We start from the raw sequence: 27,555 nt of genomic DNA, 5'->3' as shown, positions 1-27,555 counted from the left end.
TATATTTGAACATGGCTATCATATCACCCCTTAACCTCCTCTTCTCCAGGCTAAACATGCCCAGCTCTGCCACTGTCTACATGTCTGGGTAGGCTTGTCTAAACTAAAATGTTTTTAGCAGGCACTGAAAGAGTACAGAGAAGGTGTCGGCCTGGTGTCAATAGGCAGGGAGTTCCAAAGTATAGATGCTGCCACACCAAAATATTGCTTTCATACAAATGCGGAAAATGGGTATTCTGTGGCACCTATAACAATTCCAGGTTCCAGAATGGCACACATGTTTATTGTCTGGGTGGTGGAATACCAAGGCCATGGGAAATGCAGACACCTATGTGAAAAGGGAGGCAATCCATGGCTTCTGCATCCAAGGGGTGGCGGGGGTGGCAGGGAAAGAGATTGTACAACTCTTTCCATGAGGAGCACTCTAAAAACATATGAAAAGCCTGCTGGGTCAGGTCAATGGCGCGTCTAGCCCACCCTCCTGTTCTCACCATGGCCACCCAGTTAATCTGTGGGAAGCCAGCAAGCAGCACATGAGCAGAAGAGACCCCTCCCCTCTTGGGGTTTCCAGCAACTGGTATTCAGAAGCACGGCTGCCTCCGGCGGAGGAAGCAGAACAGAGCTATCCTGAGTTGGATAGGACTCAGCCACCACAGCAGATGGCCGTTTTCAGAATTCCGTTAAGGCCTATAAAAGACAGTTGTGAGAAACCCAATCACAACTGCACCATTACACTAAAAGTAAGATATGCATTGACATATGGACACACACTAACACAAGGGAACCAGCACATAGAAGATTGCAGCACTGCCAAATAACATGTAAATTATTTTGGGAGCTGCCAGGATTAAATCAGAAAAGCTTTTGCAGAAAAGCAGGGTGGCTGTGGGGGTGGGAAACAATTTTCAAACAAGAGTGACAGGACATATATTGGGCCTGTGATGCGAAACGGCAGAACCGCAGCTTCTTCTACCCTTTAAAGGCCTTGTCAGGTCTGATCACAATTCATTTGGCAGCACAAGAAATGCATCCGTAGCCCAGACATGCCCACATACAAAATGGGTTAGAACAGCACCCAATTTAGACAGCATGTCTCAGACATGGCCAGTAAAGGAGCTTGTTTCTCCCTACAGTAATGATTCAGCACTTAGGGGTTTATCATGGTGGTGAGCAGCCTGTAGCCTTCAGACGCTAATGAATTGTGGTTCCCATCATCCCTGAGCACTGGCCATGCTGGTTGGGGCTAATGGGAGTTGTAGTTCAGGCACCAGGTCGGAGAGGGCTGTGGCTCTGCCCTTGTGGCTCTGAGCATATAGAAACAATTGAACACATTTCTTTCCATTGCCAGTACTATACAATCATACGTGACAGGTTTATTGTGCCAATAACACACAAATTTCCAGGACACACAGGGCAATTCTATATCTCTTTACTGCTCCAAAATAAAAACCCGATATAATATTGTTTCCTGCTTGGCAGGGGGTTGGACTCGATGGCCCTTGTGGTCTCTTCCAACTCTATGATTCTATATACAATCTCCAGATATTGTGCTGCTATGATTGACATACTTCGGAGGACGACATGTGCCATACAACAGGTCTAAAACTGAAGGTTTACATCTACAAATTTTATATTCTGCTTGATTTATGTGCCTTACACACCAACTCGAGTTCCAGATCCCATACCAGGGACTCATCATGGACACACAGTATTGTCTGAACTGACAGGCAGTGACTTTCTAGGGAATACTTCTTCCATCTGGTGCCCTCCAGATGTTTTGAATGGCAACTCCTATTATCCCTGACCATTGAGTGTTCTGGCTGAAGCTGACAGGAGCTGCAATCCAAAACATCTGGAGGACAGCTGGTTGGGAAAGGCTGCTCTAAGGTTTTCCAATCGCATAGGAGATGCTAAGGATGGAACCTGGAACCAACTGCATGCAATACCATTTCTCTGTCACTGAACAACACTCTTCCTCCAATACAAGATGATCGCTGTTCAACATATGCAGAGCCTAAGATGCAATGCAATTGTTACAAACCAGGGCTGCTTAACACAGAGAATTTCAGAGCCAACACACCCTTACCCCAACCTACTTTTAAGAATAGATCTAATTATCTCCCCTGCTTTTGCATGTGGAAATGTCACCACTGATGTTGGAACACTGTTACCAGCTGATGCTGTCACATTGTAAAAGTCCCATATGCAAGCTAGCCATAAACAGCTCTATTTGCAAACCAGGATATATGTCTCACTTCCCGGGGCATTTTGTGTGTGTGTTCCCTCGTTCGTTCCAATCAAAAATTAATGTTCCAGATGAGAACTTGTCTCAAAGATAGCGATAGATTGTCTCGTTGCTAAAAGGGGGTGGAGAATTAATTGCAAGCAAAGGTGAGAAAGTGATGAGACAATACCCTCCTCTTCTGCTTGTGAGGACCCAGCGTGGGATTCTGGGATGAAAAAGGGAGGCTCCCCCCCCCCACATGCAAGGGCACCAGGTACTGTGAATCAGGAGTCCCATCCAAGTGTTCTGCTTGTATTCAAAGCCTACGCAGTGCACTAATTTCTGCTCCCCAACTCATGGAGTGCAAAGATCTGAAGCTGGGGAGGGAGCTGCTCCACTCCAGCTGGAGGCTCTCCACCTCCTTTAGAACCCCAATTGTGTGGGTTTCTAAATGTGTGAGGGCCCTTCACAAGTAGAGGGGGTTCCCACTTGAGGCATTTGACCTCTGCAAGTTGGAGGGTGGTGGGGAGAGACACAGAGGGTGCTGGTGTTGGGCCTGCCCCCATTCTTCACAAAAGGAGGGTGATGTGGGGCTGTGCAGCATGTTCATCCCCTTCCTTCCTTCCTTCCTTCCTTCCTTCCTTCCATCCATCCATAATGTTCTTAAGAGGTAGGGATCATGAGGAAAGGAATGGAAAAGAAAACCACCAATATCATCATGCCATTATACAAGTAGATGATGCATCTGTATCTGGGATAATGTGTGCAGATCTGGTCACCACACCTCAGAAAGGATATTGTAGAGTTGGAAAAGATCCAGAAAAGGGCCACCAAAATGACCAAAGCAAGGGATGAAGAAACTCCCCTGTGAGCAAAGGCTGCAGCAATTTGGAGCATTCAGTTTAGAAAAAAGGAGAGTAAGAGGCAACATGACAGAAGTTTATAAAAAGTGTGTATGATATGGATAGTGAAAAGTTTTTCTCCCTCTCTTAACACATGGACATCCAATGAAGCTGGAGGATTCGGGACAGACAAAAAGTAAGTACTTCTTCAGACAGTGCCTGGTCAAGAGAGGGAATCTGCTCCCAAAGGAGGCAGGGATGGCCACAAACCTGGGCTACTTCCATAGAGGATTAGACTAATTCCTGGTGAAGACTACTGTTGGCCACTATGACAATGTCAGAGGGTGAAGGCCTCTGAATGGCAGCTGCTGGAAAGCACAGGGCAGGAGAATGAATGAATGCTCTTGCGCTCAGATGCTGCTTGCATGCCTCCCTTGGGCATCCTTCTGGTTGGCCACTGTGAGAACACAATGCTGGACAAGTTGGGCCATTGGCCCGATCCAGCAGACTCTTCTTGTGTCCTTAAGCAGATGTTCTACCACTGAGTTCTGGCACTTGACAACAGACACCAATTCACAGTATAATTTTTTAAGGCATTTATTTTAAGACATTGTCAAAGCCTTTTCAATAGGTAAATTAAGGAAGTAGAAGGATATGAGAACTGAGTTTGGTAAATGGGGACCATACAGCTGTGCTGTGCTGTCTTAGATCAGCCTTGTGCTCTCCTGGGAGGAGCCGCCAAAATGCCTGGAGGGCACTAGGGTGGTGAAGACTGTCCTAGATTGTTTTCTTCCTCCTACTTAAAGGTTAATGCATTTATAGAAAAATTAACACATCGATATAACTAAAATGCTTGCTGTCAAAGTAGGAAACAGGAACAGATTCTGCAGCCCACATAGCTGCCCAGCAATGCATCAGATGGCAGCTGCACATCAAGCTGTTTCAGCTAATGAGCTAGTCTAGTTTATAAAGCTTAAGAAGAAGCAGTGTTCCCCTGCTCAGGGTGCATCTCCTAGGTCTCGCTAATAGATAGACTGCCATGCTCAGAAGACATAACAGGTTGGATGGTTTAGTTGAAATTCCTGTATTGGAGAGGAGTTGGACTAGATGGCCCTCAGGGTCCCTTCCAACTCTATGAGTCTAGGATTCTGTGATTAAATTAAAATAATAATTTATCACTCATACTAGAACATGAGTGACCTTCTAGATCAGCTTTCTCCAACCTGGTGCACTCCAGGTGATTTTGACAACACTCCCATCAGTCCTGGCCATGCTGGCTGGAGCTGACAGAAGATGTAGTCCAAAACATCTGGAAGGCACCAGATTAGGGAAAGCCCCTTTTGGAGTTTGGATTTGATATACCGCCTTTCACTCCCTTTAAGGAGTCTCAAAGCGGCTAACATTCTCCTTTCCCTTCCTCCCCCACAACAAACACTCTGTGAGGCGAGTGGGGCTGAGAGACTTCAAAGAAGTGTGACTAGTCCAAGGTCACCCAGCAGCTGCAGGTGGAGGAGCGGAGATGCGAACCTGGTTCCCCAGATTACGAGACTACCGCTCTTAACCACTACACCACACTGGCTCTTTTAGCACTTTCTCCTTTTAGCACTTTCTCAGGTCTAGAACTTTTTAAAAGCATTCTCAATAAACTGAGCAACACTCTTTAAAAAAAATCTAATAACTGTTTTTAACACAAGAACTGTAAATCAGGGCTGGTAGAGCTCTAGGTGATCAGCAAAGGGTTTCTGTCTCCCAATTGTCTAACAATAGGAACGGTAGAACTCTAACACTAGAAGTCATGAGAATTCAATGAAGCTGAATGTTGGAAGATTAAAGCTTTTTAGAACCATACCCAACTCCCTCAACCTTTCCCCATAAGGCTTGATTTCCATATCCCAGTCACAACCAATCCTTTCATTTCTCTTTGTGTTCTAGGAGACCAGTAGGGAGGGGAGCTGGTCACAGCAGGAAGGGAAGACTCTCTGGATTCTTCAGCAGCCTGTCTCAACTTTGCCTCTTGCCACCCTCCCCTCCAGCCTCCGTTAAGCCTCAGAGTCTGAACTGCTCTCTGCCACAGCCTCTTCCTGCTCACTAAACCCTGTTGCCTCTTCTGCTTCTGACACCTCCTCCTCCGCCTGCTCCTTCTTCTCCTTCTGACCACTCATGGTCATCCCACCACCACTCCCCTGGCTCTGAGCCTCCTTCCTTGGGGAGTTCCCTTGGGGGCTCCCCAGCTGGTGGCCTCCCACCACTCCTCTGCATCCAGCCAGTCCGTGACATATTATTATTATCATTATATTATATATTTATTTATGCTCCACCTTTTCCCCTGAAAAGGACTCAAAGCAGCTTACAGATAAAGCAGGTGCCTGAGGGAAACCTGCAAAGAGAAGCGCCCGCTCCCCTCCCGCTGTTTCCAGAAACCGGCATTCAGAAGCATTGCTGTCTCCAACTTGGGTGTGGAGTTTGACAGCTTGAGTCCACTGATTTTAAAGGGTCTACTCTGAGCTATCATCTCTAACCCTTATGTACCAAGAGACATTTCTCAAAGTGTGGCCTGGAAATTATGGCTTTTGAATGACTGGTGCTTTGTGGAGAGAAACCATTTAAAAATATTATAGTGGCAAATGCAGCAGAAAGCAAATATCATGCTCCACGTGGACCCTGCTGCTACCATTTGTTGAGTGTTCAAAACAGGAAATCGAGAAAGCACTACTATCCCCACCCCTTGATGACCCATCGCCCTCTGGGAATCAAAGGCTGAGAGAGGAACTTGTGCCAGGCAGGGTCACCGCAGAGCCTGATCCCAAAAAGGACACTGGCAGATACAGAGCCTGACTCCCGAGGCAGACACAAAGAATAAGGCTGCAACCAAGAGGAGAGTTTAGGCTCCCGAAAGACCGTTTTATTTTATTTTGTTTTATTTGTAAATTTTGTTAGCTGCTTTTCACTACTACGAGTTTCCAAACAGGGTGCAATGTCAATACAACGCAACAGAAGAGCACAACATGAACAGAATCAGCACACCCAGTGTTTATTTTCTAGAAAAAAAGGTGCCGGGACCAACCATGAAGTTGTTACAGTACGTGCCACAATTTTTAACAACAACAAAAAGAGGTGCCGGTACTGAAAAAAAGCAGAGAGCACACCCGTCTAACTGTGTGGTGGCCAAACTCCAACTATATTCCTGGGTGAATAAAGAAGCCTTCAGTTGCCAGCAAATTTTTGAGAGGGGAGGGAATTCTATAATCAGGGTGCCTATTCAGTAAATGCCATCTCTTGGCTTGCCAAATGTCAATGCCATGTCAGACTAGGACCTTGGAGACAGGGGTTCAAATCCCCACTTGGCCATGAAGCCCATTGGGTGGCCTTTGGCCAGTTGCAGCCTCTCAGCCTGGCCTACTTCACAGGGTGGTTGTGGGGATTAAACAAGGAGGGGGAGAACCACATAGGCCACCTTGAGCTCCGTGGAGAAAATGGTAGGTTAAACATGCAATCAATCAATAAAGCCAAAATCCTGACAACTGCAGCACTGTCAAGAGGATATTTTAAACATGGCATTCATTCATTCATTGATTTATAAAGGTATTTATACCCTGCCCTCATAAAATATCAGGGTTGTGTACATCAATTACACGCAATAGAAAACAAACATTAAAATGACAGATCACAAAAAATGTAAAATGTAGGCCTGCAATTTTGATGGATGGGTGGATTGCTGTCTAAACCCCCTTTGTGACCAGGTCAAATGAGATGCCTTTGGAACAAATAATGTAAATAAATGTCTGTATCAGGCAGAGTGCCTATAGCCCTTTGATTTCAGGCCTAATTAACCTTGGCTGCTGGACATGCAGATAGGGCTGGGGGGAGGCTGGAGATTGGTGGGGGAGATGCTAATGGCTCCCCTGAGGCCAACCCCATGAGGTTCCTAGGAGGAGAAGGGTCATTTGAAAAGCTTTTCTTCTGGGTCAGTCTGTGCAATTTCCCAGACCTATCACCTTACCATCTCTCTCAGCTTTCCAACGCTGCCTTTCCCACCTATGCTGGAGAATGAAGAGAGCAAAGCACATATCCTATATGTATTTGTATGTATATGTATGCAACAATCCAACCGTTTGACTTCACCCCCAAAACCACACTCTTCCATTGCCTTGGAGACAGACAGATGCCAACAACAAAATGTCCCCCTTAGCAAAAGAAGAGAGTCAACAACTCACCTGTTCTTGTGGCCACGTCTGTCTTTCCTCGGGGGTTCTTGACTTGGTTTTGAAGCCTCTGGGTACATCTCCCACTTGCTTTGATGCAGTGGGGATGTTCAATGATTTTGGCCTTCCCATATGCCTGTTGGAGCTATGGCCAGAGTCTCCCTTTGGACAAGTCTCTGCATAGTCATTTGGCACGTTTTCAGTCCCTCCATGCTCCGGGCTCATCTCCGAGGCGCTGTTGATGCTGCTCATGCTCATGCTCATCTTAATCTCTGCAACGATCTGGTCGATGTCTTCCTCCTGTTCTTCCAGCTCAGCCTCTTCTTTCCCAGAGTGGTAAGGAGACATCCCGTGGGGATTCCCATTTGCTTCAGGCGAGTAGTAACCCTGGTAGCGCTCTTCGCTTGGATGGCAATACTGGAGGTTCTCTTCTTGGTCTTGGATCTCCAGGCAGGCCACCTCCCCTTCCAAAACCTGGACGCAGCCCTCGTGGTGACCTGGGACTTCTGTGGCTTCGCATTCATCCCGGTGCTGCATTTTCATGTCGGACCACTCTGCTTCCTCCACAGCTTCCTGGCACTCATCCGTCTCCACTGGATGTTCTTCATGGGGGACATACTCTTCCCCGCTGCAGTCCATCCCTTCCAGGTAACCGTCATCCTCTGGGCAGTATCGGATGTAGTAAGTAATCCCTTCTTCTTCCTCCGGGAGCCCCTCATCGTAATCTTCCTCTTCGGAAGTGTTGTTGACATAATCAGAACTGGAGTCGCCATCTCCGCTGTGGTCGAGACACTGGTGCTCGGCCAGCGTAGGGGTGCCTTCCCTGGCAGCCACAACCTCCGTCTCCTTCTCCACATAGTCCTCCACAGGCAAGTTATCACCCTCATTTTCAGCCTCCCTACCCTGAGGCAAAGGAGGGGAAGCTCTCGCCCGGTGATCCAGCATGCTGGCTGTGGTGGTTTGACATTTCCTGCTCGCCATGGCTGACAACTCACATGACAATCATGTCTGAGGAACACCTGCAGGCAAGAGTCCAAAGAAGAAATCAGACACCAACAACAGTCATTGTTTAATCAAAAGGTTAGCAGCAAGAAATCAAAGAAATAATACTACTGGGGTGTACAGAAACAGACATATATATTTTTTTAAATGCCAGGTAGGGTGGAGTGGAGCACAAGACTCATAAATTATCCCATCAAATGCTTGAAATCTTAGTGCAACAACTTTGCTGGATGTCAAGCCATGTTGAAATGCCATTAAATAATCCACATTGTAACGAAAAGGGGAAAAGGTAGATTTAGATGGTATAATCCAGGGACCTTTCTATTCTAGGGGCCTCTGGGTCCCTGGGACACCTCAGCACAAGAAGCAAAAATGAAAATCAAGCTTCTGTGAAAAGCAGCTTGCCCCCCCCCCATGAATCTTCCCCTGCAAATCTGCAGTTGTCAAAGGGTGTGGGGTGCATTTTAGGATGTACTGCAGTCTCCTCCAACTGAGTGCCCCCCCCAGGCAATTCAACTGTTCAGCTCCCATTGTTTCTGACCATTGGTCGTGTTGGCTGGGACTGACAGAGGGAAGTAGGTTGGAGAAGGGATGTGTAACAGATTCAGAAAGTCAAAACAAAATAAAAAAAATTCCTTCCAGTAGCACCTTAGAGACCAACTCAGTTTGTTATTGGTATGAGCTTTCGTGTAAAGCTCATACCAATAACAGAGTTGGTCTCTAAGGTGCTACTGGAAGGATTTTTGTTTGTTTGTTTGTTTTGACTATGGCAGACCAACATGGCTACCTACCTGTAACTAGATTCAGAAAGTGTAATTAATCATTTCACAACACACCTGCCTAAACATGCATGAGATTTTACTTCATGTGGATGAATCCTGTACTGTGCTTAATGAAACAATCTCTATGCCACCTGTCCAAAGAGATGCAAATTCATTAATTCTAAAGCCCATCAGTTGCTTGTGGCTAAGAACAACTTCCCAATCTAGGCAGTCACTGACACGTTTAATCTATTTTTACCTGTTCACACTTCCTAATATTGCCCTACTATAAATTATTTGTTTCCTCAAGACAATGGAATTGATGAAATATGCTGTCCTCAATTTCAAACATCCTTCCATGCCACTATACACAGACACACACTCATGTTTCAGTGTGTGGTGATATCATTCCTTTAAGACTGGCTTATGGGACTGGGTTAGAACCTCAGAAATAAGGAGCCAACGTACAGCTGTCTCCTGTTTGTGGGATGTAATCCATTGGTGCAGTCAAATGCAACATTCCTTATTTCCCTAGCGTGGGCACAGGCAGGGGGACATCCGGTCAGTGTAACTTCCTGTTCCTCTGGTCTGGAGCATCCTCCCCCTGCATGTGACCTGGGAGAAGGGCATGGCTCTGGCTGACTCCACAAAAGAGCTGAGTCTCGCAGCCATTTTCTCAGTCTGGTTTTGTCTTTCTGTTGTCTTGCTTCTCTCTCTTGCTACCATGCTGCTCTCCTGCAGCCCTTTTGTTGTCTTAATGTAATTTTGCTGTCTGCTGGCTCTCAGCCAGCAGCACATGAGTTCAGTCTCCATATGAGACAAACTCACAATTTATTTATGTAACTACCAAGTAAAGCCTGCCTTTCAGGGATCATATCGTGAACTGAAATGTGAGTAAACTTTTTGTTACTTTACTCAGAAAGACTCTTGTCTCTCTATTCTTTTAAGAGGGATCAAAAGGGGACACCAGGAATAAACTTAACTAAGAGATTCAAACAAATCCCCAAACTAGCTTCCAGCTATATTGAGGGGAATCTGCTCTGCTACGTCACTTACTAGCGTGAGTGAAGGAAGGATAATACTTCTTCAATATATCCTTTGCTACTATCCTTAACATTCCCACACCGTTAAGACTTCAAGGCCGGTGTCAAAAGGTAATTGAGTGGAAGAGGTGAACGCCGGTGGTCTAAGTGTTGAATGGTTACTTTAAATGTAAAGGTTCATCATTGTTCCACCCGATGTGTATGTCTTTAAGGGGCCAGAGCAAGGGCCAGAGCAAGATAACGAGACCCAGCTTTACAGCTGTGAAACATAGCAGGTGCTGCTGAGTTGTATTTGATTAAGCTGTGTCAGCATCTGGGTGTAGTATATAAGGAGCAGCACCTAGCTCTCCCATTACCCTGGTGGATGGGTTGGTGGTTGGGTCATGGTTGTTGATGTATTTAGTGTTTAAGGAGTTTTTGTTTTTCTTATTAAAACCTTCTTTAAGTTATTTTTGAGTCCCTTTTTAATGCATGGTCTCCCCAGCAAGCTCTCTGCAGCGCTACCATCCTGCAAATAGCCAACACTAAGTCCCCATAAAAGCTGGATTGGCGGGAGCTCTCGGCAGCCAGCCAAGCTTAGTGTCTAGTGTCTATTTGGGCTTTTGATAGCATCTTGTTCTGTTGCTCAGCCTACTGAGACTTAAGTGTAAATGTTTATGTTAATTGGCTGGATAAGTTAATGTTTGTTGCTTCTGAGCTATTTTAATCTGTGTAATTATTTCTTATACAGTTTTGTTTTAGTAAAGTCTATGTATGGTTTTATGAAATTTGGTCTGGTCTGAGTTCCTGAACCGTTTAATTCTGACCACGCTTTTCGGAACAAGAGTCATCCACCACGTGGACCAGCACCCTGTTCTCACAAGGGAGAGCCCACGCCTGTGGGAAAAGCTCTCCCCACTTGTGATTCCAAGCAACAGGCAGTCAGAGCCTCCAGCACAATGGGTAGACTATGGCCATCAATAGCCTTATCCTCCATGACTTGATCTAATCTTATTTTTAAAAGCTATCCAACCACACAAGCACTGAAATCACAAATCAACTGCTAACCACTGCAAAATATACAACCAAGACAGAAAAATGTACCACGGTCACTGTTTTCTTTCCATCTGTGGTAGAGAACATAGAGAACATACTCCCCCCCCCCACCTCTGTGCCCCCCACAGACAAAAGGACTCCAGAAAAATGATTGAGGCTATTATTGAGATCAGGTCATGCTGCATCAAGTCTCTTGAGAACAGAATCTAGACTGCGGGGGCAGAGGTGCACCACACATGGAAGGGATTGTTGGACAAATTGCTGGTTCATTACAAAGGAAACTGTGAAGGCCATAAAGAGGCTGAGAGCCAACCAGGGCCAGAGGGAGGAATCAGGATCATTGGAAGCTTGGGGAAAGCAGCACATTAAATGGAAGTTGCAAAAAATGTCACTGCTCTGAAAACAACCATTTGCCCATCGTAATAATGATGAGATTGTTAGTGAGTGTTCATATTAAATCAAGCAGTTAAAAGTGCCATTTCAGGCAATATTGATTTGTCACTATAAATGTGATTAAAAAGGGAATAATTGTCTGCACCTCTCAACAGAGAATACTAATTAGACTGCTAGTTACTGTTCCATATAACATGTCTTTCAAAGTGACCTGCCCCTTGACTCTCCTTCAGGCTTGTAGTCAATCCTCCCTTATTTCATACAGTGGTACCTCGGGTTAAGTACTTAATTCGTCTGGAGGTCTGTTCTTAACCTGAAACTGTTCTTAACCTGAAGCACCACTTTAGCTAATGGGGCCTCCTGCTGCCGCCGCGCTGCCAGAGCACGATTTCTGTTCTTATCCTGAAGCAAAGTTTTTAACCCGAGGTACTATTTCTGGGTTAGCGGAGTCTGTAACCTGAAGCATATGTAACCTGAAGCGTATGTAACCCAAGGTACCACCGTACAGGCTGGCTCTAAAAGTCAGCCACTGGAAGGGCCTCATCAGAGACTGCCCTGCCTACCTCGAGACTACAGGACACAGGTTGAGGCGCAGGGCTGCTTCCTACATATACACACAGGACAGGTCAGAAATGGGCAAATTTCCCCATGTGGTCAAGGGCCACTAGTGGCGCCATCTGGGGGCAGGCCCCCCCAATATTTTTGATAAGGGAGCCTCCCCGCCCCCCCTCAATTTCACGGCAATCCTTAAAAGCAAGCGCCAAGGTAAGGAAGCTTCACCCTGCTGGGTCCTTTTGAAGATGACCAGGGAGACGGAAGGGCAAAGTGTCTGCACCCAGAGCCTCCCTTTGCCAATTGCCAGAGCATCTCCCCAGAGGGCACACTGGCAATCTCTTTGCCCTGCCATGTCCCTTTCACAAAGATAAGGCAGCTGGCAGGGGGGGGGATGGCGGTCCGAGTTGGTCTGCCTGGGTTGGGGGGACGTGGCAGATATAACGTCATGCACATGTGACCCCCCCCCCCCATGTTGGGTGCAACTGGGCGCTTCGGAGTGCTGCATTCCCTTGGTGTGCAGGGCAGAAGACAACAGTGGGTGGGGGCAAAGCGCTCCTCCTCTCCACGCCAAGGGCTGCTGGGAAGACGGGCACATGGCTCTTGAAATTAGGCTGAGGTCCACAAGCTGCCCACTCCTGTTATAAATGATCTAACCAAGCAACTTCCACACTCATCACACCAGACAGCTGCGACGCAACTGAACTACAGCCATGTTAAGAAGTTAAGCCAGGTCACTATGTGAGTGACTATTTGGCACAAGGTTTAATCCACCCCTAGCCCAAGGTGCCAACCAGAAAGAGGGCTCTAGGATTCACACCAAGCACCATGTCAGACCCTCCAAGTGCCCCTATTATCCAGGGACAGTCCCAGATTTACAGAAGCCATCCCGGTTTCTGATTCTATCCCAGAATGTCCCCCTTTTCCTTAGGACATTCCTATTTTCATCAATGAAATGTTGGAGGGTATGGTACCCAACCCCTGAGCCATCCGAAGGCAGCCCTGCATAGGGAAGTTTCTTAATGATGAATGGTTCATTCTATTTTTATATATGTTGGTAGCTGCCCAGAGTGGCTGGGGCAATCCAGTCAGATCAGCAATGTATAAATAGTTAAATTATTATTATTAATGTGGAATAGGACATCCCTATTTTCATCAGAGAAATATTGGAGGGTATGCTATGTATGATACCATGATACACTATATTCTTTATTAAATTTCTATTCCGCACTTCACCAAAGAATCACAGGGCGGTTTTCAATATAAAAACACAAAAACACATAACATAGTAACAAAAGCAATAATCTCCTGCACAGTTTAAATATTATTATTTAATTTAAATGACTTCCCCAAAATAATTCTGGGTGCTGTAGTTTGTTAAAGGTGCTGAGAGTTGCTAGGAGAACCCTAATCCCTCACCAAGCTACAATTCCCAGAGTGATTTAGCAGTCAATCCCTTTGGGAATTGTAGCTCTGTGAGGAGAATAGGGGCGTTTCCTAACAACTCTGAACACCCTTAACGAACTACAGTACCCAGAATTCTTTGGGGGAAGCCTGGACTGTTTAAAGTGGTATCATAGCGTTTTATATGTTCAGTGCAAATGTGGCCACAGGAAAACAGAAGACACATTCATTTTGATGGAAGAACAGGATCAGCAAGGTAGAAATCTTCCTGGCTATATAAAAAACGAGAATAAATATTTCAAATACAGTGGTGCCTCGCAAGACGAAAAGAATTCGTTCTGCGAGTCTTTTCGTCTTGCGATGTTTTTCGTCTTGCGAAGCACGGTCCGTCGCAACTGTGCCTCTTCAAGCGGCTTTAAAAAAAAAGTGCAAGACGTTTTCGTCTTGCGAAGCATGCCCATAGGGAAATTTGTCTAGCGAAGCAACGCAAAACCGAAAAACCCTTTCGTCTAGTGAGTTTTTCGTCTTGCGAGGCATTCATCTTGCAGGGCACCACTGTATGGAAGGAAGCTTGCCCTGACGAATGGGAGGGGGGAACTAGTTATTCCTCCCCTGAAAGAAATGTGTCCACAGCAATTAAAAACAATGACTGCCAACTCATATTGATCAGTAATACCTAGCACTTTCAAGATGCAAAAGGAAATCAATGTGTAATTTGCAGTGCAATTCCTTTTGTTCCAATTTAGGACACAGTGATGAGGAGCTCACTCAGGTTTCATTACCTCAGCAGAAAGGGCCCACTCATTAGCATCAGAAACTCATAAATGCTTAGTAGTTTTTCCTTCCCAACTCTTTAACAATGTAAAAAGCAATGAACTCTGAATAAACAGCTCAGTCTGCATGCACCTTTCCGTATTTGTTTTTAGACTCAGCCTAGACAAGTCATCAGGTAGTAAACGGCTCCTGGACTTATCACAGGGGAAGTTTTTGTGTTTGGGAAGAAGAATTGACTGTTAAGCCCCTCTGTGAACTGTAGGTCTGTGCGGGGAATAGGTGCAGCTCCCAGGATGCTTTGGGGCAAGCCATGGCATGATAGCTCTTTAAATGTATGGTGTGAATACTGCCTCTGTCAGACAAACTGATGATGGGAATTGTAGTCTACAAAACTATTGAGGGCACTGCACTGCTGCCAGTCTGCCAGAGGTTTAAAGTATTATGCAGACTGAGTGGGCGAGACCAATAGTGGGTCCAGGCAGTTTCTGCACATGCTGTAGAGAAGAGCTTTCCAAACTGTTTGTAAGTGTGTCACACAAACACTCCACGTGCTCCTCCCGGGGCTGTAAAGGGGTGGGTTTAACCTCTGGTTTGCTAGGGAAACAGAATTACTGTGTCACAAAATGATGCATGTCTATGTCACCAACATGAAAAGTTTGGAAAGCTCTGCTATAGAGGGAGGTGAGGGGCAGATGGGGCTTGTCCACCTGGGAAGGGAGCCCATCTAGGAGAAGGAAAACTCTGGTCCCTTGTGGGATGTCTTGGGAGAAGAAAAGGCTAAGGAGTAAACCCTAAGAAGATCCAGAGTGGAATCCCTAAGACAGTTGGATGGTGCCTTGTACACTTCCTTCCGGCAACTCCTGCAGCCAAGCTGTTCTGCTTTCCTTTGGACCACATCAGCAAGGCCGGGGGGGGGGGGTCTTGTCATCTGGGCAGCCCAGGACCTCTGTACACACTGTCCAGGTTTGACCCTGGGGAGGCCAAACTGCAGCAGTTTGACTTCACCCCCAGAACACTCCATTGTTGCTTGAGACAGATGGATGCCAAGATGGTAGTCTCCCGGATTCCAGTGAGCATCATTAGGCTAAGCTGAATGGCAAAAGTAGCTAAGTGCTAAGCTTTCCTTGCCCAGATTGTTCTAGGGGCCCAAAAACAGTAGCTTCAGAAATGCCAGAATTCCTACAGACCAGGAACACAAGAGGATCCTCACTGGCCAGCACCCAGAAATGTGTGAGGTCGGAGACGCAGTTTGTGACGTGAGATAGTTTGTCATAGTAAAAGCTTTTGAAAAATGATAAGAGAGATATATCTCCCTGTGGTCTGCTTAACAGGAAATTAATTTTGAGGTGGTTGGCAGTTGTTTGATCTCTGAGGAAACTCTGGGATAAGGATTTTTCCCCTCCCTGACTCCACAAAGAAGGTGCCCTTGTTAGCAGGATCAAATATTCCTTGGGGAAATTGGAGCAGATGAACATGAAAAGCACACACATTAGTAAGAGGTGGATGGTCTTCCAGGCTTCTTTGCGTTATCACCATGATCTGCATAGAGGGCATTTGAGTCTGAAGCTTTCTATAATGACGTGCAACTAGACTGAAGAGTTACAGATAGGTAGCCGTGTTGGTCTGCCATAGTCAAAATAAAAAAGTTCCTTCCAGTAGCACCTTAAAGACCAACTAAGTTAGTTCTTGGTATGAGCTTTCGTGTGCATGCACACTTCTTCAGATACTTCTTCAGGTATCTGAAGAAGTGTGCATGCACATGAAAGCTCATACCAAGAACTAACTTAGTTGGTCTTTAAGGTGCTACTGGAAGGAACTTTTTTATTTAGACTGAAGAGCATTATGTAAAATGTCACAAAATATTACAGCAAGCTGTAGCTTCCTCCAGAGATGGCTGAAGAATACTTAAAAAGGTAAAGCAACCCTTGACCATTAGGTCCAGTCATGACTGACTCTGGGGTTGTGGCGCTCATCTCGCTTTATTGGCTGAGGGAGCCAGTGTACAGCTTCCGGGTCATGTGGCTAGCAGGACTAAGCCGCTTCTGGCGAACCAGAGCAGTGCACGGAAACACCGTTTACCTTCCCGCCGGAGCAGTACCTATTTATCTACTTGCACTTTGACGTGCTTTCAAATTGCTAGGTTGGCAGGAGCAGGGACCGAGCAACGGGAGCTCACCCCATTGCGGGGATTCGAACCGCCGACCTTCTGATAGGTAAGTTCCAGGCTCTGTGGTTTAACCCACAGCGCCACCTACGTCCCTTCTGAAGAATACTTACCTGTTCCCTTTTACATTGCAGTATCTTCTATCTGCAAATGCAAAGTTATTTGCTTTGGCAATGGGGGAGGGGGAGAAAGAAACGTCCTTTCCTGTCTGTCCCTAGTGCAGACTGCACATATAATAAGGATGGGGAAGCCCATAATCTCTGAGACAGTGCAATGATTGTGGTCATGCTACAACCTCCTGCTAGCTAGCACATAAGCAGCATCCAGTTGGGTTTCAAATTGGATGGGGGACCACATGTTGAGATTCCTGCACTGGGGTCCCTTCCAACTCTATGATATTCTACAATCTTACGAGAGCTCAGTGGCATCGTAAAAATTCTGAAGGGGTTCTGGAGATTTAGAGAACAGGATGTGCAAGCTCTACAACAGAGCTGTTGGTGGTTCACCATCCTTGGGAGATGGGATGTCATGGCTCTGGGTTCCAGCAACCTACTCTAATCAGTTGGTATGTGCAGGATTCCTTGCAGATGAGCAGATACCTTGGGTCCTGCTCTGAAACATTTTGGTGGAGAGCAAAATTGGTTGATTCATCTCTACCCAAATTCTGGACTAGATCACAGAAGCCAGAAGATGAAGAGACTTTCCAAAGCACAAGAAGAGAGAAATTGTTTATTTTTATTTTTAAAAATCTAATCATCATGCAAATACATCTATTTTATGTTATTAGATAGAATATAAACTTATAGCATGTAGCTTTCACCATCAAAATGCTCAGTCATCTACTTTTCCAGGACCTCAAAACATACCATATACATCTAACCTAATTGCCCTAATTACCTCCTTGTCATTCATTCTTAAAGCACTGAGTGCTTTGAAGTGCAACAAATATTTACCATGAAGGATATAACTGTCATCTTACAATTCCAATTATTATTTCCCACCTGCTTTTTAAGAAGTGAATATTCAGCAAACGTTGTCAATGCGTAGCCTTATCCATCAAACAAAACTATTTCTTACAGGATAAAGTCCTTAGGATTGTCTTTGTTTCTTTCACAATGAAATATCCAACTATCACACTGGTTACACTTTCCAACTAGAGAACAACAAAATAAATTATCCCCAAAGCATTTTCATATTCTTAATCACACTCATGATTTGCATTATCATAATTGAATATAACTTACACAGTACAATGAACAATTAACTTATTCCTGTGCAAAGGGAAGGGGGAGGTGTTTGTAAACGAGAACATCCACACCAGATTGCCTGATTTTGCTCAGGTATTTCACACAATACTAGAATTGGAAAGTTCAAAGGGATGCCAAGGGTCATCTAGTCCAACCCCCTGCAATGCAGGAGGTTTTTCCTTGAAAGAGAGTAGAGTTGGGGGGTCACAGAAGAGGAGACCACACACCTAAGTGTAGAAAGAATTGGGAGAGGCACTGAATGGTGGGACTGGGAGAGGGAGTCTTGTTTGTCTTGTAGTATCATTGGAGGAGAAAGTTCCCAGCTGGCTAATAGAAATAATGGTTGGCTTACAGTCCTAGGTACAAATAGAATCATAGAATCATAGAGTTGGAAGAGACCACAAGGGCCATCGAGTCCAACCCCCTGCCAAGCAGGAATAGGGAATAGGGAGGGAATAATCTGTCAATTTTTGTTCTCTGTTTCTCTTTCTTCCAGATTTAAATTCAGTTATCCAAATTTTGAAGCACTTTGCAATTCTTTTAATAAAAAGATTCCTCCTGAAAATTAATCAGCATCTTAATGCAATTTTATTTTCTGTTTGAGAGAAAACATATAATGGGGAGAACCAAGACCCCCTCCCATGTTAATTCCCAACCCCCAGGCCCAAAAGCATTTCACCCTGTATTGATTTGCTGAGGCTGGCAAGTGTTTTGAAACAACAAGGGGCTTTCTTTTTTGGCTAACAACGAACCATGTCACTGTGTTTTGTGAAGGACCATTTCTTTATAAACATCCGTCGCCCTCAGCGGATTGTGTATGAGGTGTGTTGTTCCTCAGTGCATAATCTCTACACATAAAAAACGGGCTATAAAATATTTATCCTCATCTCCAGTATGCACCAATAGACTCCAAAAATTACAGCTTAGTTAGAAGATAAAATAAGCCTGTTGATGGTTTCAGCAGATATTCAGGCAAGCCCCCACCCCTTGCCTCCTACACACAGACACACTCTGCTTGCAGAAAATGTCAGGGATGATGATGTTGCCTAGAGAATTTATCGTCTTCAAGTTAACCTCCGCGTAACGAAGGAGGATATTAAAGCTAAAGACAACCTACTCTTTCCACTCCATGACCACATTCACAGCATACATTTAAAGCATTACGAGAGCACTTTAAATGGTCTTGGCTCCCCCACAAAGAAGGATGGGACCTGCTGTTTGTTATGGGTGTTTCATGGTTCCCCGTGAAGAGGGACGGGCCATTAAGCCATTCTGAGAACTGTAGCTCTGGGAAGGGGAGGGGGGTCCCCCCAACAACTCTCAGTGCCCGTAACAGGATTCTCGGGGGGGGGGAGCATAGCTGTTTAGAGAAGCACCATCACACTTTAAATGTATAGCGTGAAATGTGCTGAAATAATGTGAGGGGAGAGCAGGGCTATCATTATGCCCCTTGCCAGCTATCTACTAGGAAGCATGGAATCAAGCCTGATCAAAGCCTGATGGAGCCCTGATCGTGCAGGATTTGACACAACAGGGGAGCCTGCACTGCCCTCCCAGGTCTGCATCCCCAACATATAAACAGACAGGATGTGACACCACAGGTAGTCAGTGGGCAGAGCGCTGCTCCTTGACTCATCTCATGACTGATGGCCAAGGAACTGCAGCGGGTGCCAGTGTTCAGAGGAATTCAGTTCAGTTCACCTTTAAAGCCGAATCTCTCATTCCACACTTTCAGAAACAATGTGAGAACCAAAACACAGCCATCCATCAAAATTCTGAATTTTGCATTACAGTTCTCCAACAACAGAATGCAAATATTAGGGGAAATTGTGCCCACAAATCAATTCCTTAGTGAAAATAAAATACGGAAATGCATTAAGTTAAACTACTTGCAATAATGAATACCTTGGTCCAAATTGCAGGCAACAATGCATTTATTAAGAGAAATTGCACTAAAATGTTGAATAATTTTCATGAGGATTTAAAAAACACCACAGATTGCTGAAGAAATGTGGAGAACTGAATTTAAGACTGGAAAAATAAGAATCTGAGAAAACAAAAATTGCCAGATTATTCCATCATTACCACAAAAGCCAACTCCTAGGCACCAAGAGGTCACTTCGGCCTTGATTACGATTGATTGATTGATTGATTGATTGATTGTTTGATTATGCTTACCTCCCCCCCCCCCCAATATTTTATTCAAGGTCACACCCCTGGTCATTACTCTTGGGCACTGTAAGAACATTGCACTAAATGGGTCTTTGGCCTGATCTAGCCAGACTTTTTATCTCCAGGGTGGGAGCTACCTCCACTTGGCTTCTCTTTCATTCTGTCTTTCACCCACAACCCACACAGAGCCACTGCTGCGCAAGACAATTGTCTCACATCCCTTGCTGATGGAACAAGGATTCCTCCTTGCTAGCACACTGCCCTTGATTTCAAAAGAAATGTGTCAACTTTACACCTGCAGAGAAGCTGGCCTATTCATTATCAAGAATAAAAACATTTTTTTTCTCCTCCCAGTGACTCATTTAGTTCTTACGTTTCCTAACAAGCTGTGCACTCCTAGCGATTGATATTAAATCACATGGTGAGACTGAGAGAACAAGCTGCTTTTGAACAAAATGTTTCTTTAAAAAAATAAAAATCAGAGACCGAAAAGTATAGGAGGGTCCAATAGGAATACCAAAAGGACTTTGATAAAAATAGGATTGATGGAATGCCATGGACATGCAACAGGAAGCAGGAAGTGTCATAAGCCTTTTCAGGGAAAACAAACAGCAGCATATCCACAAGGGGACATGAAGAAGAAGAAGAAGAGTTTGGATTTAATATCCCGCCTTTCACTCCCCTTCAGGAGTCTCAAAGCGGCTAACAATCTCCTTTCCCTTCCTCCCCCACAACAAACACTCTGTGAGGTGAGTGGGGCTGAGAGACTTCAGAGAAGTGTGACTGGCCCAAGGTCACCCAGCAGCTGCATGTGGAGGAGCGGAGACGCGAACCCGGTTCCCCAGATTACGAGTCCACCGCTCTTAACCACTACACCACACTGATCTCAGCTTCATATATAGTAAGCCTGCAACTGACACAGGGGTTACGTTCCAGGGATTGTGCCTAAGGCTAAAAGTGAGTATAGTCAAAACACATTGGGTTCAACTGCCAGTAGCATTGCCAAGGTCTTGTTTCCCAGATGCCTGACCCTTTCCCACCTATTTTTTATTTATTCATGAGCTGCAACTCTCATCATCCCATCTGTGCTTTAGCCTTTTTTGTCCCTGCCTCATAAGAACGTAAGAAGAGCCCTGAGACTGGATTAGACCAAATTCCCAGCTAGTCTAGTATCCTGTTCCCTGTTCACTGTGTGAGTATCTGGATTGGGGATGGATGGCAGCTAACAGATTGACGTTGTATCCTGACAAGACAGAAGTACAGCCATACCTTGGAAGTCGAACAGAATCTGTTCCAGAAGTCCATTCTACTTCCAAAACATTTGAAAACCAAATTGCAGCTCCTGCAGCCAATCACAAGCCGTGTAAGCCCTGTTGGACATTTGGTTCCAAAAGAGCATTCGCAATCACTGGAACAATCACTTCCAGGTTTGCAGCATTTGGGAGTCAAAACGTCCAAGTTCTGGGGTGTTCGACAACCAAGGTACAACTGTACTGTTTTGGGGGGACAGGGGCAGGCAGGTGTGGAGGACTCCCTGGTCCTGAATGTGGTAACTGTCCTCCTGAAGGACCAGGTGCGCAGCCTGGGAGTCATTTTGGACTCACAGCTGTCCATGGAGGCGCCGGTCTCCTTTTGCTCCTCCTTCAGCTGCTGCCCTGCAAGCTCTGATAAGCTCCTCCCACAGCTAATCACCTGACTCAACAGAAACCCTGCCCCCTCTGACCTTTGCACAGGGAGAGCAGCTAATCAGCCACAAGAAACACACACACAAGAAAAGATGGGGTTTCCTGCTTGCCAGGGGGTTGGACTCGATGGCCCTTGTGGTCTATTCCAATTCTAGGATTCTAGGTCAATTCTTTGCCCAGGGCAGCTGTCTCCCAGCTCCACCTGGTACACAGGCTGAGACCCTCCCTTCCTGCAGACTGTCTCGCCAGAGTGGTGCATGCTCTGGTGATCTCCCAACTTGGATTACTGCCATGCACTCTACATGGGGCTACCTTTGAAGGTGACTTGGAAACTACAACTAATCGAGAATGTGGCAGCTAGACTGGTGACTGGGAGTGGCCGCTAAGACCATATAACACTGGTCCTAAAGGATTTACATTCAGTCCCAGTATGTTTCCAAGCACAATTTAAAGGTGCTGACCTTTAAAGCTCTAAACGGTCTTGGCCCTGTAGACCTGAAGGAGTGTCTCCATCCACATCGTCCAGCCTAGACACTGAGGTCCAGCTCCAAGGGCCTTCTGGCGATTCCCTCACTGCGAGAAGTGAGGTTACAGAGAACCAGGCAGAGGGCCTTCTCAGTAGTGGCGCTTGCCCTGTGGAATGCCCTCCCACCAAATGTCAAGGAAATAAACAACTATCTGACTTTTAGAAGACATCTGAAGGCAGCCCTTCCCTGTTTAGGGAAGTTTTTAATGTTTGATGTTTTACTATGTTCTAATATTCTGTTGGGAGCTGCCCAAAGTGGCTGGGGAAACCCAGCCAGATGGGCAGGGTATAAATGAATTATTATTATTATTATTATTATTATTATTATTATTATTATTATTATTCCCACACTGGCCAACCAGATACTTGTGGCAAGCCCACAAGCAGGTCTGAGCACAACATCTGATTCCCAGCAACTGGTATCCAGAGGTATTCTGCCTCCAACAATGACCTTAATAAGTTTGCAAAAGGGTAGCTTTTGCCTTCCAGATGTGGCTGGGTTACCATTGGCCATGCTGGCTGGGAGACATGGGAGCTTGAGATCAACAACATCTCTGTTTATGCTGGCAGTTTGTTGTTGAAAACCCGCTTTGAGGTTTGTCTACAATCAAGAAGTATGTACTTTTCTGAAATAATAATAATAATAATAACAACAACAACAACATCTAGAGGGGACACTGGCTATCCATGGGTTTCGTGGTCCTTTTCTGCACCTCTCCCAGCTTCATGATACCCTTTTTTGAGACAAGTCAGGTCAGATGAGTGATTTTTGGGGGTGTGGAGAACTTCAGCATCCCAGGCTATATAGAACATGAGGTATTTGACAATACACATTTGATTTCCTTGTTGGACTTTATAAAAGAGGCTAATTGGCAATGGTACTTGCAATTGAAATGATACTCATGGCATGAGATAGTAGAAAGGCAGTCTCTGATATGAGCCCGTTGCCTTTGGAATGTGTGGGCTGAGTGAGAACTCTGGAGAAGGCTCTGTAAAGGCAGCATGGAAGCAGATCGCTAATGTCTTTGCACTTACGGATATAGCTGTAAAATAATGTTATTTTGGCCTGCATAATTATGGGCAGAACAGATGGTAGAAGCTTAAAAATTTCATTAAAAAGGGGGGGGGACAGTTTGCCAATGTCTCAGTAGTCTTTTTTTTAAAAGTAAAAAAAAAGTACTTATTCTTGTACATGCCAGAAGGAATCCATATTGCAGTTGCAAGCAAGAGAGTGGATTCAGACCTCGATTAAGGAACTAACATCACCGGGGGGGGGGGGGGGAGAGAAATAACATTTAAAAGGCAGCGGACATAATTCATCTTTTTCTTGCTGAGAGACTTCCTGTTGATGTTTAATGCTCTCTCTCTCTCTTTTAAAGAAAACGATTTCAAAAAGTTTTACAGAAATGAAGTATAAATCATAGTTGGGTATGTTTTGCCTGGAAAAGGGGAGACTGAGAGGAGGTACGGCAGCCATCGTCACCGTTCTAAAGAGCTGCCATGTGGAAGATGGAGCAAGCTTGTTTTCTCCAGCTGTAGAGCAGGCGTAGGCAAACTTGGCCCTCCAGATGTTTTGGGACTACAACTCCCATCATCCCTAGCTAACAGGACCAGTGGTCAGGGCTGATGGGAATTGTAGTCTCCAAACATCTGGAGGCCTGAGTTTGCTTACACCTGCTGCAGAGGGTAGGACTAGAGCTAATGGCTTCAAGTTGCAAGACAAGAGATTCTGACTAAACACCAGGAATAACTTTCTGACAGTAAGAGCTGTTTGACAGTGGAACAGACTCCCTGGAAAGGTGGTGGACTCTCCTTCCTTGGAGGTCTTTAAGCAGTTTGGATGGCCCTCTGTCCTGGATGCTTCAGCTGAGATTCCTGCATTGCAGGGGTTGGACTAGATGACCCTCAGGACCCTTCCAACATTCTACGATTTTATGAGTAATGTATAACAAAAATTGAACTTTAATGTGCACAATGTCTCTTGCTTCTCTGGATGGAATGAAAGAGAGATGTGCGCGAAGGTAAAATGTCCATTTGCTGCTTTGCATACGTTTGCCTCTGGCATCGCTCACCAGTCGCATGTGTCCTTTGGCCGACTGCCCAGAGGAGAATATGGCCCCTATGCTGAAAATAGACTCTCCCCCTTGTACTGTAGGCTTTTCTTTTTAAAAGAGCAAATAGTTGCTGTAATGACATGAGAAAGGGGGCACACATTCTTAGGAAAGCTGAGCAGTTAGCCATAGAAACAATTTGATTATGAGAAAGCATTCCTCTGAAACATCTGCCCTGTTTCCCTACTTTAGCCCTTCCTTTCAGATCACTTTGTGCCACACCCATCCTTTAAACTCGGCTCCTTTTGCCTTGACCCTGGAGTCTGGGGACTCAGCTATACAGCTGCAAATAAAACATTTTAAATGTGTTGTAAAGTGTAACTTACAAATGTGACACTTGATGGCAATGGTGAGCTATGGCAAATTCAATATATTTTTCAAAATGTTTTCTAAAAAAGCATTTTCACAGCATTTTTTATATGTGTGTAGATTCTACCTAGGTCTTCTGCGACACTCTCCTGGCTTCTCCTTCCCCCTGACCTCTATGCTCTTCTCTCTCCCGTTTACCAGCTTCACTGATGTAAAGGTAAAGGGACCCCTGACCATTAGGTCCAGTCGTGGATGACTCTGGGGTTGCGGCGCTCATCTAGCTTTATTGGCCGAGGGAGCCGGCGTACAGCTTCCGGGTCATGTGGCCAGCAGGACTAAGCCGCTTCTGGCGAAACAGAGCAGTGCACGGAAACGCCGTTTACCTTCCCGCCGGAGCGGTACCTATTTATCTACTTGCACTTCGACATGCTTTCGAACTGCTAGGTTGGCAGGAGCAGGGACCGAGCAACGGGAGCTCACCCCGTCACGGGGATTCAAACTGCCGACCTTCTGATTGGCAAGCCCTAGGCTCTGTGGTTTAACCCACAGCGCCACCTGGGTCCCATTCACTGATATACAGTATACGCTATAGTGAACACTATTCACGTTTTCCCCACCCAAATTCTTAACCAAATAGAAGGGCATCACAATTTTGCTAAGTTTCTGATTTCTGCCCCCACGTCTTATGTTTCAGTTTCCTGGGCTAATGTTTTGGACCCCCCTGGGTGCAGGAGCCTCTAAAACAGAAGGAAACCACTGTATGCTAAATACCAAACACAAAATGGCTCAGTTGCTTTGCAGGTAGTTTTAATGTTTTATTCCCAAGAGTCAGTGAAGAAAAGCTAATGAAAGCTTTAAGCAGATATGAAAATCATGGTTGTGTTCAGGTGTCATGATAAACCAGGATTTCTGACAATTTGGGGGGCATGAACAGCGCTCCATTGTATGCCCCCATCACTTCCTCCATGGCATGAGTTGGAGAAACAAGCCAAAATTAAGCACAGCTTCCCATGAAGTCTAAAACCAGGGCTGTGGGTTGCTTTCCCCCAGCAAACAGGATCCCTTAAATGGATCCTGTTGCTGGCTTGTTGGGCCTGGTTTGCAAGTGAAAAACAACCCATGATTTTGTGTTCAGATGCAGTGGGAAACTGCAGCTTCTGGATTTCAGTCTGATCAGGCTGTCAGCATGATACTTGTCTGCGCCAGCCCCAGGTGAGTGTCTGTGGACAAGACACAACAGTGTGTCTTTAGTCCTCACTTCTCCTTCCACTGCCTATTCACTTGTTCTATGCCTATGAGACCCTACCCAACATGTATAAGGACAGAGAGAGGAGAAACAAGCCAAGTGAAGGATGCTTCTCACTTGAGTCACATCTTGCATGCCAGAGAAGGCAGGGTGAACAGGGACAGTTGGATCTGTAGGTTGGGGGGGGGCAGTGGGCCCCCTGGAGAACTGTGGGTGTTGACAGGCGCTCAATGATTCTGACCCCTGAAATCCATTCTACTGTTCAATTAACCACAATAAGCCAGAAATGTGCACACTTGCCCTGAGCTTCCTAGAAGCCAGGTAAGAATTTAAATATGTAAAATAAATAGAGTATACTGAAAAGTTTATGTTTGGGTACACACACATGAAAAATTGGTGTTGCTTCATAGTTTGGAACTCTTCCCCAAGCAGGTTTACAGTGGTACCTTGGGTTACATACGCTTTAGGTTACATACGCTTCAGGTTACAGACTCCGCTAACCCAGAAATAGTACCATGGGTTAAGAATTTTGCTTCAGGGTGAGAACAGAAATCGTTCTCTGGCGGCGCGGCAGCAGCAGGAGGCCCCATTAGCTAAAGTGGTGCTTCAGGTTAAGAACAGTTTCAGGTTAAGAACGGACCTCCGGAACGAATTAAGTACTTAACCCGAGGTACCACTGTACTATAAGCCATCAGGCTCTGCACATGGAGCTTGAATGTTTCACAATCACAGCTTCATCGACCAGAAGCTCCATTTTCTCATCAGTTAGTTCTGGCAGTCCGAGATACACTTGGTGGTTTACTAGCTTCATAAAAGGCTCTGGGCATGCTCCAGGATCCCTTCCAGCCAAGCCGGCTACAAGCAGCAGCAAAATACCAAGCAGCTGGGGAGGCTCTCCAGAATGCACACATTTTATTTTTTAAAAAGAAGTTTTAAAAGCTCCCAAACTCTCCTTGCCTTTCCAGTGCTGTTTGTGCACCAGTTCCAGATGGCATAAGACAAGCTTCACAGCTTAAGGGGAAAGAGGCTGCTTGTTAGCAGATTGCTTTTTGAAAGTCCTTGGTGAGCAACGTTCAAAATCTTCCCAGCTACACTCACAGATCTTTCTGACTGCCAAAGCGTTGGCATTGCAGGGTGGACAGCATTCATCAGCCAGAAGAGAAAAGAGGGGCTGCACCTTTAACAAATGGTTCATTGATGTAAAAGATGCATCATTCCCCATTAACACAGAAATGCTAAAGGGGGGAAGCCACCTCTTAATTTTGATAATTAGGTAAAGGTAAAGGGACCCCTGACTATTAGGTCCAGTCGTGGCCGACTCTGGGGTTGCGGCGCTCATCTCGCTTTATTGGCCGAGGGAGCCGGCGTACAGCTTCCAGGTCATGTGGCCAGCAGGACTAAGCCGCTTCTGGTGAAATAGAGCAGCGCACGGAAACGCCGTTTACCTTCCCGCCGGAGCGGTACCTATTTATCTACTTGCACTTTGACGTGCTTTCGAGCTGCTAGGTTGGCAGGAGCAGGGACCGAGCAACAGGAGCTCACCCTGTCGCAGGGATTCGAACCGCTGACCTTCTGATAATTAACAACATCATTAATTTCATTATTATTTTATTCATTCATTTTGTTTCCACTCATTCTCTAAGGGGGACACAGCTATGATTCTGTTTCCTGTAACTTCTGTGTTTTCATATATGAGAGCCCATAATAATATTAACATCAGGAAGAACTCTCTGGTGGTAAGAGCTGTTTGACCGTGGAACGGTCTCCCCTGGGAGGCTGTGGACTCTCCTTCCTTGGAGGTTTTGAAGCAGAGGTTGGGTGTCCCTCTGTCAGGGATGCTATAGCTGAGACTCCAGCACTGCA

General features: G+C 45.6%; 1 protein-coding gene across 5 annotated transcripts in view; it reads right to left on the bottom strand.

Moving 5' to 3' along the window:
- Window positions 1-27,555, bottom strand: part of APBA2 (amyloid beta precursor protein binding family A member 2) — a 103,783-nt gene that overhangs the window by 40,474 nt on the left and 35,754 nt on the right. For all 5 annotated transcript variants that reach the window (XM_083475706.1, XM_083475705.1, XM_083475709.1 and 2 more), the window contains one exon: window positions 7,281-8,287. In XM_083475706.1, the coding sequence (XP_083331832.1) occupies window positions 7,281-8,249 (969 nt within the window). In that variant the 5' untranslated portion in view covers window positions 8,250-8,287. The remainder of the gene's footprint in view (window positions 1-7,280; window positions 8,288-27,555) is intronic.

Source organism: Podarcis liolepis, assembly GCF_965112155.1.
Source record: "Podarcis liolepis genome assembly, chromosome: 14".
In the NCBI taxonomy this organism is placed as follows: domain Eukaryota; kingdom Metazoa; phylum Chordata; class Lepidosauria; order Squamata; family Lacertidae; genus Podarcis; species Podarcis liolepis.
Note: the sequence above shows the minus strand (reverse complement) of the source record. Positions and strands in the feature narration are given on the sequence as shown.